General features: G+C 56.7%; 1 protein-coding gene across 2 annotated transcripts; it reads right to left on the bottom strand.

Moving 5' to 3' along the window:
* Nucleotides 1-279: 279 nt before the first annotated feature.
* EVX1 (even-skipped homeobox 1) lies at nt 280-3,702 on the bottom strand. Of its 2 annotated transcripts, none has more exons than XM_047696103.1 (3): nt 3,276-3,702; nt 1,468-1,715; nt 280-819 (listed from the first exon to the last, which is right to left on the bottom strand). In XM_047696103.1, the coding sequence occupies exons 1-3, from the start codon at nt 3,700-3,702 to the stop codon at nt 280-282; spliced, it is 1,215 nt and encodes a 404-aa protein (XP_047552059.1). The 2 variants fall into 2 exon arrangements, with proteins under 2 accessions (XP_047552059.1, XP_047552060.1); XM_047696104.1 differs by having other exon boundaries at nt 1,468-1,687; nt 3,331-3,370.
* Between the last annotated feature and the right edge of the window lie 9,701 nt (nt 3,703-13,403).

Below are 13,403 nucleotides of genomic sequence, written 5' to 3'. Positions count from 1 at the left end.
TCAGGGGTAATGGGTCCGGTGAAAAAAAGGCAAAGAGGGGCCGCCCCAGAGGAAGGTCTCTCAGCCCCCGCGTCCCCATCCCCACTCCTGATCCCCAAACTCGCCGGCCAAGCCACGGCCGCTTCCCGGGCGTCCCGATCCTCGAGGCTGAGCCCCTCTGGTCCTTTTCGGCCCACTTCTTTCCCCCTCGGTGCCCTGGGGGCGGGGAGGGGCGCTGGCTGAGTCCCCGCGGGGATCCCCCCACGAGCTTCCTGTAGCCCGCAGCCCGCGGGCGGCCCCTTATCTGGTGAGGGGCACCTCCTCCCTCTGGTCCAGCGCGACGGAGGAGGCCTTGCTGAGCACCGAGGGCGCGAAGGTGAGGAAGGAGTCCGAGCGGGAGGTGGAGGCACAGGTGAAGTCCGAGGTGGCGGCGGCGCGGGGCGCCAGCCCGTTGGCCGGGCCGCTGTGGCAGGCGAGGCAGGAGCAGGGGCCGCCGGCCGCCGTGCCCAGTCCGTGAGCCGGGCCGGGGTAGAGCGGCGGGTGGCGGAAGGCGCACAGCAGTTCGGGCCGCGGGTAGGGCTGCGAGAGCACGCGGAAGGTATCGAGCGGGCGCAGCGGGCCGCTGAAGGGCGAGGCGGCGGCGGATGCGGCGGACGCGGCGCCCAAGCCCACCGGCGAGTAGTAGGGCAGGGGCAGGTGCGACGGGAAGGGGTAGGGCAGGCCGCCCGCGGCCGCCGCGTGGCTCATCATGTACGTGTAGAAGGCGGGGTCGGCCGGGTGCGGCCACGTCATGGCCAGCCGCTGCCGTTTGTCCTTCATGCGCCGGTTCTGGAACCACACCTGGGGGGAGAGGAGCGGGTTCGGCGGCTGCACGCGGCCGGGGGCGCAGAGCCCAGAAGTCCTGCCCAACTGCAGGGGACGATGCCGGGCGCGCAGGGAAGAGCCGGCGGCAGAGACCCACTGGGTGGGGGTGCAGATCCCACCACCACCACCACCACCACCACCACCACCACCACCTCCTGGAATCCCTTATGGGAGGTTCAGGGGGTGGCTTCAATCTGTGTCCCTCCTTCCCTCTGCCACGCGGCCAGGACCCCTGGGGTGCCAAAGCCCGGCGTGGGAGCGCACATAGTGGGATAGACTAAGGACCAGGCGGGTCTGAGGCGGCAGGCAGCGGTTCCCCAGAAACACCTCCTCTTCCAGTCTCTCTCTCTCCCTCTCTCTCGGTAAAGGCACCCCATTCCCACTGTTTATTTGGCTAGAAAAGGGACAGAGTCAACTGCACGCTAGCAGTTCCCGCCTAGGGACTATCGGGAAGGTAAATCCGCACACACCTGGGGCCTGCACCGGGCCTGGACACCCCCAGCCTAGTAACCACGTGGGCAGGGAGACCCCAGACCCTGATTCTTGGCTCGGGACTTAGGGACTGGACAGTCGGTATTCCTGCTGAGTGGGCGCACCCTTTCTCCCTGTCGCCAGAGCTCATACCTTGATGGTGGTTTCCGGCAGGTTTAGGGCAGCGGCCAGCTCGCATCTCCGCGGCCTGGACACATAGTTCTCCCTGTAGAACTCCTTCTCCAGCCGGGCAATCTGCTCCCGGGTGAAGGCGGTGCGGTAGCGTCGCATCTGGTCACTGGCGCTGCAGGCCAGGGTGCCCTGTGAGCTGCCGCTGCTGTTGCTCTTGGGGGCCTCGCTGCCGCTGTTGGGACTGCTGGCCAGTGTCTCTGAGCTGGGCCCTGCATAGGGAGCCCCGAACACATGCATACACAGAACACACAACAGACACACAAAACACTGCTGATGTGGGGCTGTAGGCCCAGGGTGTGTGTGGAGGGTGGGGTAGAAAGGGCCCCCTCCTCCTCTCCGTAGCCTCAGTTTCTGCCTCCACGGGGGCACAAGGGACTTTGAGAACACAGGAAGAGAGGGATAGAGGCTCATCAGTCAGATGAGCACAAAGCAGCCCCGAACGTAGGCTGGGCTGCTATTTGGGAGACCTCTGTCTTAAGGCCTGCTGGGTACAGAAACCTCAGCCATCCGGAGCCACCTGCCCTGAGCCACAGACCAGATGCAGCCCCTCTGAGCTTTCTGCCCACCCTTGGCAGGATGGACAAGGATATGCCATCTCACAGGCAAGTTGAGATGCACCTTTGTGCTGGAGTGTAGTGAGCTCTGGGTCTTAGTAGATTGTAGGATGCTGCACACAGACTGAGTCCTTGCTTTTGTGTGTGCCAAGCTGCCAGTGCAGGTTGGGAATGTGTACTAGGTTGCATGTGTTGTAGGGACAGCATAGGAATGTGTGCATGAATATCATATTACCTTGGTATATTTGAGATTAGGGAATCTGGGTTGAATGGACAAGAGGGTAATGAGTGGATGTGGGTGCACAGCTAGGTGTTGGCTGCCAAGGTGAGGGGGTGGTTTTTCTTCCATACCAGGGTCTTCCCATCTACCCCCACAGCTTTGGGGAGGAGTGTCTGCTGGTAGGCTTTCCCTCCTACTAGCTTTCCAGCTCTCTCTGGGAGACTTCCCTGCCTGGCCACCTCCCCCACAAACTAGCCCCCCATCAGGAAGGGGTTCTTCAGTTAAAATAGTGTGACAGCACCCCTCCTTTTGGGTCTAACTCAAGGAAGGGTGGGGCTCCTGCCCCCTGCAGCTCCTTTTCCTTTGGGTGGAGAATTGGGACTAGCGAGGAAAGGGGAAGGGGGGAGGGCCAGAGCTCTGCCTTTTCAAATGCAACCGGAGACCAAAGGCAATTAGATCATTGGGACCATTTCCGACCTGGCGCCACCGAGCCCGGGAAGTGACAAGGTAATTTGGACCTCTGACCAACGTGCAAACTGGTCGGAGGGCTGCAGCACCCAGGCAGCCCGAGTCCGCCGGGATTTTACGGTCCTTTATGGACTCCGGGCTTCCGCGCCTGGTTGAGCCTTACACCCCTCCAGCCACAAACTGCCCCGACCTGCGTTTGATCTCTCCCACTCTGGGGAAGGTGTCTTCTCGGAGCAGTTGAAGCAGTGCCACAAAACTCTGGGGGGTTGGGGTGCACTTTGAATCCCCCTCAAGCCCAGGGCTTGCGTCTCCCTCCTCCCGCAAAGCACAGCTGTCACCCTGGTCCCGCCAATGCCAGAGCACAGAAGGAGACCCCCACCAGGGCTCAGATATCAGGGGAGAGTTTCTCAGGTGGGTCCCCCCAGCCACCCTGCCCTGGGGAAAAGGAGGGTCTTCCTCCCCTCCAGAGCCGAAGTGCAAGGTGGGCGCGGTGGGAGGCCCGGGGAGAGAAGGGGCGCGGTGGCTACCTTTGCTGTGCTGGTACTCGGCGTTCCCCGTGGCGCAGTCCGGGGTGCAGCTCACCTCGATTTCTTCATAGAAATCCGACTCGGTGTCCGAGCTGCTAGGTTGCCCCTGACCCGAGAGGCTGTCGGCGGAAGGGGCCGGAGGTCCGGGACCGAGCACCGCAGCCCCGGCTGCCCGCGGCTCGGCGCCCGGCCCCGCGGCGCTGCTTGCTAGTCCGTCGGCCGCCTCCTCCTCTAGGCCTCCCCCGCCGCGCTCCCGGGCGGCCGGAGGGCCGGCCCGCGGGCTCAGGCAACCACGGGTCACCATCTTCTCTGGCGGCTCAGGCAGCGGACTGCCCACGGCTTCGGACAAATTGGAGACCCTCTTGCCAACCAGAGTACCAAGCTGACCCGCGTCCAGAAACATAACCATGTCCTTTCGGCTCTCCATCCCGGGGCTCGCCGGAGGGGGGAGGGAGGAAGCCCCAAATGACTCCTAGCCCCCGTCTCCCCGGGTCCCCAGCGGTCCGACAGATCTTGGCTGCGGGAGGGAGAAAGAGAGACCGGGCGACTGGGCGGGCGCGGAGCGGCCGGAGCGCGATGTCGACGGTGACGGCGGTGGTGGCGGTGGGGAGCTGGGGTCACCTTGTGATGCGAGCGCTCCTCTGTGCCGTACCGCCTCTGGGAGGAAGCCCCATTGCCCTCTTCTTTCTAAGCTGTCATCCTCCTGCTGCAATCGTCATTACAGTACCGCTGGTGACGCCACTCGGCGAGCGCAAGTGGATAAATAGAAACGTCTGCCACAGCGAAGATGAAAGGAGACCCGCAGCTAATGGCTCGGCAGTGATGCGCCAGGTGTGGGCCTCGCTCGAATGGGGAGGAGAGTGTGAAAACAGACAGAGAGGCACACACACTGAGACAGGGAGACACCCAGGCAGAGGGGATGCAAATGGAATTCCGCAAAAAGAAAAAGAGAGCTTAAGGCGGGCGGCGAGTTCCGCAGGAGCTGCGGGACTCGGTAATTGAATAAGCTTCTGACTGTGAGATTTTTTTTTTTTTTTGATTGTTGTTTTGGCTTTTGTTTTCTTAACTTGGTGCCTTGCTCTAACACTGATGAGAGAATCCATAACTGCATTTTAAAAGTGTGAAGGTCGACTCACAAGCCTCACTTCTCTCGCCATTATTACAACTGCCTGTCCTGGAGAGCTAACATCCTAGGGGCTCCAAAGTCTTTTTACAAGCTACTGAAAAACATATTCCCTCCTCCCACCCCCCAGTTGTCTGGAGAGCTTGAGCCTGGGGGATCTTCTTCTTCCTACCCTCTATCCCCAGATGCCTCCTTCCTCCTGGAAACCAAGAGAACTTGGCGATTTTTCTTCCCCAAGGGGCAGGAGATAAATGTCTTAATATTTTTTCTTTAAGGACCTGTCTTGGCGGCTGACTCCAAATGTTTGTTGATTTTTTTTCTTATCCCCATTCCCCATCTAGGTGGCCTTAAGCTCTCCACAGCTCGGCTTGACCTCCAGGTGGCTATCCGTAGAAGAAATCGTTTTCCCATTTGCCTGGGCCTCGCCTGCACTTCAGGTATGTAGGGTGGGGAGCGGTTCTAAGAGTGGCCTTTTTTCCTTTTTCTTGCCCGTATTTTAAGGTATTCGTTCAGAGGCAACGAATTCCTCTGGAAACAGGTTTTGCGAGTGAAGAGAGACTGAGAAACGCAGCCCCTATGAGGCAGGACCAGAGGCTCCTAGCTGGGGAAAGGTGCTGTTCCCACTCGGAGACTGGACGCAGCGGTTGAGAGTGCTCCAGCACAGGGCACTGGGGCTGGCAGAGCTTTGGCTCACACGGCTCTCCCCCAGATCCTGCCCACGGGCTTCAGGGGTTCTGGCGGTGAAGAGGGAGAAGTCACTGAAAGTGCCCTGAAATAGCTCGTGACTAGGAGCGCCCAAAAATCTCTGAGGACAGAAGGGGAGCCTCCAAGACAAGGCTGGGGGAGTCCCGTAGTGCCAGATGTCTTTGGGAGCAGCCCCACGCTCCTTCTCAGGTCTTCTTCCAGGAAAGGTACGATAGAACCCATTAGAAAACGGACCCCTTCCCAACTCTGAACAAGTGTGTTGGGGCCAAGTGGGGCAGCAAGGTCTCTCTCCACTTTGCTAAAGGCAGAAGACAGGCCCCTTCTCTGCTGTGCTACCCCTAAAACTCGCCTTACTCTGCCCCTCCTCGGAACTTCTAGTTCCCAGGGGCCAGGGCTGCCCTGGCACTCCGCCCCTCCAAAGCCCCAATTTCTGAGATTCTAAAGGAAAGTGTATCACCATCTTTTTTTTTTTTTTAAATCTTCTTCTATCTCTTCCTCTGTTCTCCTCCTTTCTCTTTCCCTACTCTTCTCTCTCCTTCCCCTGCCTCAGTTTTCCCATCTGTGGGCTTGGGGGGTGGTGGACCAAGAAAGGGGTTCAAGCAAGACAAAAGTTCTCTTCTCACTCCAGCTGTCCACTTCCCCTGTTCAATCAGAAGGCGCTCATTAACCTCGCCTGGGGTGGGGGTGGGGGGATAGGAGGATCCGGAGGGTAAACGTGGACAGAAACATCTCCACTCCCTGGGACTCCCGAAGCCACCATCTGCTGAGCATAGCTAGTTCAAAACTCCTAGGACTATTGTAAAGGAGACAGGAGCGACTGGGAGTGGAGGGGATCAAATCCTAGAGCCTTTTGCTGCGTTGCAGAGTTGTCCTACGACGCTGTCACGCCTTGCCCTTCCCAGCCAGCAGCCAGAGCCTGAGGGAGCACCTTGCTTGCTCTCTCCTTCCTGTCAAAGTCGAGGCCGCCGCGCCAGTGTTCTAGCGGCCTCAGTTGGGCCCTTCCGGCACCGAGCCTGGGTCTCCCCCACCCTCTGCTCCCCCCGCGAGCCTGCCGCCTTCTCACAGCCACCCCCACTGCGCTCACCTCCTTGGGGCCAGGTCCGCCGTGGGACTCCCGGCTCCCCGCCCCGCCCCCAGCTTTGCATTCAATGGGAGTGCTCGGCGTTTGATCCTCTTTTCCTCTGGGTTTTCCCTGCCAGATGAAAGCCGAGTAGGATTGAGAGATCAAGAGGTACCACTTGCGTCTCCTTCCTGGGTCCGGCCCACCCAAGCGGGGCCTCCCCTGCCGTCTCAGGGAGGAAGGAGACTCCAGCGGGGGCTCAGCTCCTCTAGGCTTCGGAACTGAAGCTTCAGGGACGCCCCCTCCGCCCCATCCCTCTCCCGGCTTCTGCCTCCGCCCTTTCAAAGCCGCCTCAATCCCCCCGCCCCCGTCTCTGGGGGCTTATTACGCCCTCTGGCACAGGGGGAAAAACAAAAATGTTTAACGAAAGATCACTTCTTCCAAAAGCATCGTTTCGTCAACATCAGATGAAGAGAGGTCGGATTTTTTACAAGAAGAAAACGGGCGGCGGGGGGGGGGGGGGCACTGAATTAGAACACTATTTCTGTTTAGCCCTTTTTTTAACGGGGGGGAGGGCTATTTTAACAGCGTGGTTATCACTGTATCATGACGGTTATTCCGGATGACACTGTTCCAGAAGGAAGGTAAATTTGCGGAGAGAGTGAAGTCCGCCGCCTGCAGAGGCCTGGGAAACCCCATAAAAGCGGAGAGGGAGTGATAGCAGCCTAAACGGGGTGAGGCCTGGGCTCCCACTGCTTCTCACCTCCCTCAGCAGGGAAGGACCCCCTTCTTCCGCCACCACGGGCCCGCTGTCCCCTCCCCCGCTGGGAAGACAGGTTTAGGTCCAGCAGGCTCCTCGCCCATTGAAATTCTCTGGACTTCAAAAGCTCGAGGCTCGGCTTCCGCCCGGGCTGGGCCCGGGGGGCGGGGGGGCGGGGGGGAACCCCCGGGGAGGAGACGCGGAGATAAGATGCGCGGCTCGTGTTAAATGGAATCGGAAGCCCGGCTTGGGTCACCAGACGCGTTGATCCGCTGGAGCCGCTAGGCTTCCCAAGAAAACCCCGCTCCGGAGAGCGACGGCAGGGGGTGGGGAATGCCTCGGTGGCCTTCGGACCCCGCTTAGGTGCGGCGGTCTGCGGCCCTGGGTATCTGTATCAGACAGATGCCGGGCATCCCAGCGGCGAGCACTCTTCCCGGCCTAAAGGAAGGGGCAGAGGTCTCCGGAAGCTGGTTTGTCTGCTTCGTTGCCAGCAAAATTTTGATCAGGAAAAATTGTTTTTGCTTCTCACTTTGGTAAGCACAAGAACAAAGGGAGCTTCCTTTGAAACAATAAGCGTTGCCCAGCTGTCGTGGATATTGATCTTGGGCTCTTGTTTATCTTCCAAGCCGTGTCTCCGGTGTGGACATCGAAGTTCCCGCGCGGCTGGGTCTCTGAGGCGGGGATCGCCGCGGTGAGGTGACTTGTGCGGTTGGTTCCTGTCTTGTCCCTGGCACCTGCCAACGCCCATCTGGGAACCCAAATCGCAGAAGCACCGCGGAATGTGCCCCTCCAGAACCAAGGTCCACTCGATCTCAGACGCCCAGAGGTCGGACTTCCCGGTGCCAGGAGATTATGCCTCATTCACTTGCCCCAATCCCTCGCCCACCCCATAAAGGGAGTCCCTGGAACGCTCACCTGCAGCGGGGACCACAGAACAGTTTGTCCTGCAGGGAGAATCTGCAGCTTCTGGAACTCTGATTTGGACAATGGCCCCTTCTCTCTCTGCCTCCCAGAACCAAGGGCCAGGAGCCTGGGACAAGAAACTGGATGCTTTCTGACTTCTGCTCCTTTGGTGCTTGGAGCCAGCCAATCCTGCAGTGGCTCTCACATCTACACCTGTCAGCCCCAGGTTTCTATAGGCCCAAGCCCAGTGGCTTTCCCACCCTGAGCTTCAGACGACTGCCAGAGCAGCCCATATTCCTACACACACCACTTGCCCATCCCAGAGCTGGAAGACCCAGAGCTGGAGGACCCAGGACAGTCAGTACTGAAGGCCCAAGGACCTCCTCAAGCTCGAGGCCTGCTTCTGCCTCAAGCCACCAACTAAAGGGGTCCATTTTCCCGCGGAGGGGCAATTCCCCAACATCCAAGCAAGCAAAGCCCAGGCATACCTCTCCCTCCCCTAGCAGAGATGGTAGGGGTTTTTCCTTCACCATTACTGTCCTGAAATTTGCTTTCAAATTTATAAGCTCATTTCTCATTTAGTGTACACAACATTCCTTTAAAAATCCTCAACAGGCCACAGTGCCTTCTCTCCCACAGTGATAGGGCAACCAGTGGTCTTGGCAGACACTAGCCCAGTGTCCCTTCTAAGTCCCTCCCTGGCCTGCAGGGGTGCCTCAACACCCAACAGTGCCCTAACTTTCCATAAGGCAATCCTGAACAAACCTCCTGCCCCTTCTGGGATCTAGGTGGGCCCAGAGGCCTCTCAGAGAGGTTGCTCACCTGCCCTCAGAAGTAAAAGGCTCAGAGCCCATGTTGCTGGACTGTTCTCACCCTGCTTCTTCCATGATTTCCCAGGAGGGCAAAGAGAAACCCTATCTGGAAATCTGGGGACCCCACACGATAAGGGTAATCACTATTCTAAGCATCTCAGCTATATTAGCTCTTTCCATCCTCACAACAGGCCTGAAGAAGATAGTATAAATCATCCTTATTTTGTAGCTGAGTATTCTGAAGCATAGAGAGAAGGTTCACATGTAAATGACAGAGTAAGGCCTAAAGCCCTATCCTTCTAGCTTCAAGTCCACACTCCCAAATGGATTTACTAGAAAATGCCAAGCATTGCATTCTGAGTCTTTCCTTTCAAAAACTCCACTTATGGTTTTTGCCAAGGCTGTTTCTCCTCCTCATTCCCGATGAGTTCACTGGGATTGGGAGAAGAGTGGGTAGAGGGGTACGATTAACCTCTGATCACTCACTCTGAGCATGAAGAAGAGTAAAGAGAACAATGGTCCAAACCATTTGGAAATGTATCCTGGAGAAGTCCTCCAGGTCTTGCCCTCTTTTAAGACAGGGATCAGAGGCTGGGTGGGGATTGTGCAGGGACCTATGTGGAGGCTGGAGCCATCCTTAGGGAGTTGGGGTAGGAGAGCCTAACTGTCCTGCCTGAGCAGAAGAAGGAGAGTTCTCAGGTGTGAGTTCCAAAATATCAGGAAGATAACTGCAGCAAGTGATTCTGGAGGCCCTAAGAGACAAAGTCCAGTCCCTTTATAACCATAACAATCCACTGAGGCCCTGAGCATCTGTCCCAAAAGGGACAAAACTCACTAGAGTCCTCCTTGCCTACTTTAACCTCTTGGGAGTCATGGCCCTTTCACGTGTCTGGCAAACCTCTCCCTCAGAAAAATGCACAGAGGCACTGAAGTTAGCCTTCTGTTTCTGAGAATCCTCTACCTACTATAGCCCCATCCCAACCACCAAATCCCAGACACAATTGCCAGATCACTTTGATAGGGGGTGTGGCTTTACCAGGATGTTTTCCCCATTGAAGCAGCTGCCTTCCTCAAACTGTCCTCCAGGGTTTTATTGGCCCAAGAGACAAAACCTGAGGGCATGGCCAGGCTGCCCTACCCTGCGCCTTGGCAGGAGCTTATTCTTCAGGTTCTGCACCTGCCTCCATTCAAAACCTAGACCCTGGAGGTGCATGCTGGGAAAGAAAACCGCCAGGCTGGGGCTTCTATAAGAGGCCCTTCTATAAGGATAATGGGGAAAGGCGGTGGAGGGAACTGGCCAGTTATTATCAGGAATCCTGTACACAGTGCGAAGGGACATGGCATCAGCAGGTTTTTTATTTTTGTGGTTTTTAATAGATTTTGTCCAGGCACAAACCCTTTCCAAGCCCTGGACTGCCCAAAGGCGGGATGAGACAAAGCCATGCCCCCTTCCCAGTAGGGTGCTCCCCACTCTCACCCCTGCTCAGGAAGAGGGAACCGGCGTACTGTGGCGGGGTCAGGGTTCTCCAAACCCAACTGGGGGATCCGGAACCCCTATCTGGGTGGAGTCATTACTCAAAGGGAGCTCTCTTCTACAACTCAACTAGCCCTAAGTGGTCCTAAATGTTCCCTCCCAGGTGCGAGTTTCTTTCTGTGAGTGTTTCTGTGTGCCCATTGAACGTCTGTCTGTGTCTCCTGGTTCCCGGGCCAAGGAGTAGCCAGCACCCCCTTCCTCTCTCTCCACTCGGGCCAGGAGACGCGGTGGCGCCGGCCTGCAAACGGAGGAGTCTGTCTCCCCGTGTGGGGGTAGGAGAACCGCCCCCAGGCGAGGAAGTCCAGCCGGTTGGGCGGGCTAAGCCTCGCCCTCCAGCGAAATGGAAAAACCCTTGTGTGAGTTCTGGGGACTGATTTTTACAGAGCCCTCTCCTGACCCGGACTAGTTCCATTCCTCCCACTGAGCTTCTCAGAGCCCTGATGGGGTCGAGTTCCTCGCGCTGTGCAGCGACGAAACTGACTCTTAGGTTGAGGAACTAGCCCGGGGTCACACAACTGGGGAGTGGCCGAGCCAGGATTTTAATCCGAGTCGTCCGGCCTGCAAAAGCCAGATTCTCTCTGCCGTTAGCTCTGCGCGCCCAGGGCCGAGGATTCCGTTCCTTAACAGCGCAGACGGACAACCGAGGTGCCTGGGCTGTGACTGAAAGACGCGGGCAGGGGCCACCCTTCTCAGGTGGATGGTGCCTGAGCCTGCGGCCCCTGCGGCAGCTGAACTTCTGCGGGAGCCGCTGGGGCTGTTACCGTAAGTCTCAGAGGAGCGGGGCACAAAGGGTGGGGAAAGGTGGCTAAAAAAACCGGGAAGAGCCGGAGGGCGCCGCGCGGTGGAGGGACTGCGTTCCCGTCTCAGAAGCCGGGTCTTGAGTGAGGGACGTACGCACGCGCCCGCGGCAGTGAGTTTCGGAGGGTGGGGTACCCGCTATGAGAAGCTCGTAGTGAAGGGAGAGCAGGACGGACGTCGGCAGAAAACAGGGTGTCACCCGCCCAGATGGGCTCCGGACGAATCCCAGTCCCTCCCGCTCCCCTACAAGGCCGTGCCAGGCGCGGTCTGGAGCCCCCTGAGAGCCCCTTTCCGGCCTCAAAGTGGGTCGACCGCCCAGTCCAGTCCCCGCGGCCCCTCCCTCGCTTTGCTGCAACGGTGACAAAGCGCAGGTCCCGAATTGCTGTCTTGGTGCGCCCCCCACTGCCGACCGCCAGAGGCGGAAGTTGCGGTGAGTCCCAGCATCCTCGCTGACTGGGATCCCTCGACTCTGCCGGGGGGGGGGGGGGGGGGGGGGGGGGGGGGGGGGGCAACAGCCCAAACCCTCCATCCCCCTCCCCCAGGGCAGCCTAACGTCGCCCTAAACGCCGGCCTTCTGAGCTGGACCCCAGGAAGGGTGGGTGGCAGTTCAGCCTAGGCCCCTAGGGACAGGTCATCTACCCTGCCCAGGTGAAAAGTTGGAGGTAGCAGGCTCTCTTAATACGCTACCCTGCTTCCTCCCTTGAGATGGGGAGTGGAATCCCGCCCTCAACCTGTTGAGGCCTGTAGAAGGCGGGTCCTGTGAGTGGGGATGCCTTACACACTCCCGTGGTCAGCCAGTATGATTAATGACGCCCCAACACATGCATCGACTCTGTTTGTCCCGGGCACTGGGGAGTCCCTTGGACAACTCTATCCAAGAGTTGTCCTTAAACGCTTCTTTTTTGAGCCTCACTTAGTTCTGAGGCCCATTGATAAACTACACAGCAAATTTTCCCGTTCCCTTCGGCAGTGTTTCTTGAAGTGTGGTCCCTGTATCACCTGGGAATTTGTTAGATATGTACATTCTCAAGTCCTGCTTTAGTCTTATTGAATTAGGAACTCTGGAGGGGGAACCAGTAATCTGTTTCAGCAGGCCCTCAGAGTGATTTTGGTGTACGCTCCAGTTAAAGAACTGCTGCCCTATGGATTCCGTCTTCCTGGTTTCTAAGTTCCCATATTCTCCACTACACCTGGAATGTTCATTTGCCTCTGCACAGAACTTTATGCGTCTGTTTATTCATTCTCGTTCTTTCTATTTTATCCCCTCCATGTATTTCTTTGTGCACTAACTTATTACCTAATGATGTCATTATCACTTAATGATGTATTATCTAATTTAGCACCTCACTCATCTTCTCATTCATCCACTGCCTAAGCACATGCCTCACTTGGTGGCAGATTCAGAAACTGCTCTGTGATGGCAGCAGCTGGAGCAGAGTGGCAAACCTGCCCTACTCAGAGATTTCTCTCACAAAAGGGAGTCAGAGGCCCTGACACGTGATTGGTTCGATGGCCGCAGAGTGGAGAAGAGCAGCCCTCCATGTCTGGGTGTGCACCCTTCTAGAGGACAGATAAAATGGAAAGATGGGCCTTGGGAGCAACTGGGAATGAGGAAATTGAGGCACAGAAATAGATTTTCTATGGGCTCCCTCAAAGACTATGGGCAAGGACCCAAGGGACCCAGCACCAGCTTGAAATACACAAGTATTTTTCTTTGCGGATTTCTCAAGATGGTGATTTAGACATTTGTTGGTAGCTGGTTAGAAGCAAGCAGCCAAAAAGGCCTGAGACTCGTAGCTATAGATAGAGATGTTTTCGCATTCAGTCACACTTTCCTAGTATCAGACATATTTTGGGATCTTATTTAGGAAGATAAATTTATAGCTAATGTTACAAGTTAGGCAGCATGAGGCCAAGGTGCTACCAAAAATACCCAATAAAGGTAGCTATAAATATATTCTGGGAATGGAGTGCTATTCTAAATGCTTTACCTGCTTTATGTCACTTAATCCCTATAGCTCCATGAGGTAAGATGGAGAAACCAAGTCAAAGATGGGTTAAATGCTTACTCAAGATCACATGGTCTGTTAGTGGCAGAGGTGATATTTGAATCCCAGTAGTGTGAAGCCAGAGGCCAGGCTCCTGCTCCCAGGATTCAGCCCCCTCCTGTGGAAGCTAGCAGGTCATGACCTATAATCTCAAAGGATTGATTTAATTTCCCAATGTGGCTAAACTAGTCACAACCCTAGAATAATACTATTCTATTTAACGGGAACCCCATTAGGCATTACTATCAGTAGTATTAATAATAATTAACAGTTGGTCTTTTCCTATTCAGGTAATATTTTCACACCCACTGTCCCATTTGATAAAATAGTCACATGTAATAGGAAGAACAGCTATTCATATAATCCCCATTTTACAGATGAAGAA

Source organism: Lutra lutra, chromosome 11, assembly GCF_902655055.1.
Source record: "Lutra lutra chromosome 11, mLutLut1.2, whole genome shotgun sequence".
Lineage (NCBI taxonomy): Eukaryota > Metazoa > Chordata > Mammalia > Carnivora > Mustelidae > Lutra > Lutra lutra.
Note: the sequence above shows the minus strand (reverse complement) of the source record. Positions and strands in the feature narration are given on the sequence as shown.

Excerpts from the sequence above, each read along its gene's own strand:
- EVX1 (XM_047696103.1), bottom strand. The coding sequence starts at position 3,702 with ATGGAGAGCCGAAAGGACATGGTTATGTTTCTGGACGCGGGTCAGCTT. Across the intron at positions 1,716-3,275 it reads CGAGTACCAGCACAGCAAAG|GGCCCAGCTCAGAGACACTG; the intron begins GTAGCCACCGCG and ends CTCCCTATGCAG. Across the intron at positions 820-1,467 it reads TGCCGGAAACCACCATCAAG|GTGTGGTTCCAGAACCGGCG; the intron begins GTATGAGCTCTG and ends CTCTCCCCCCAG.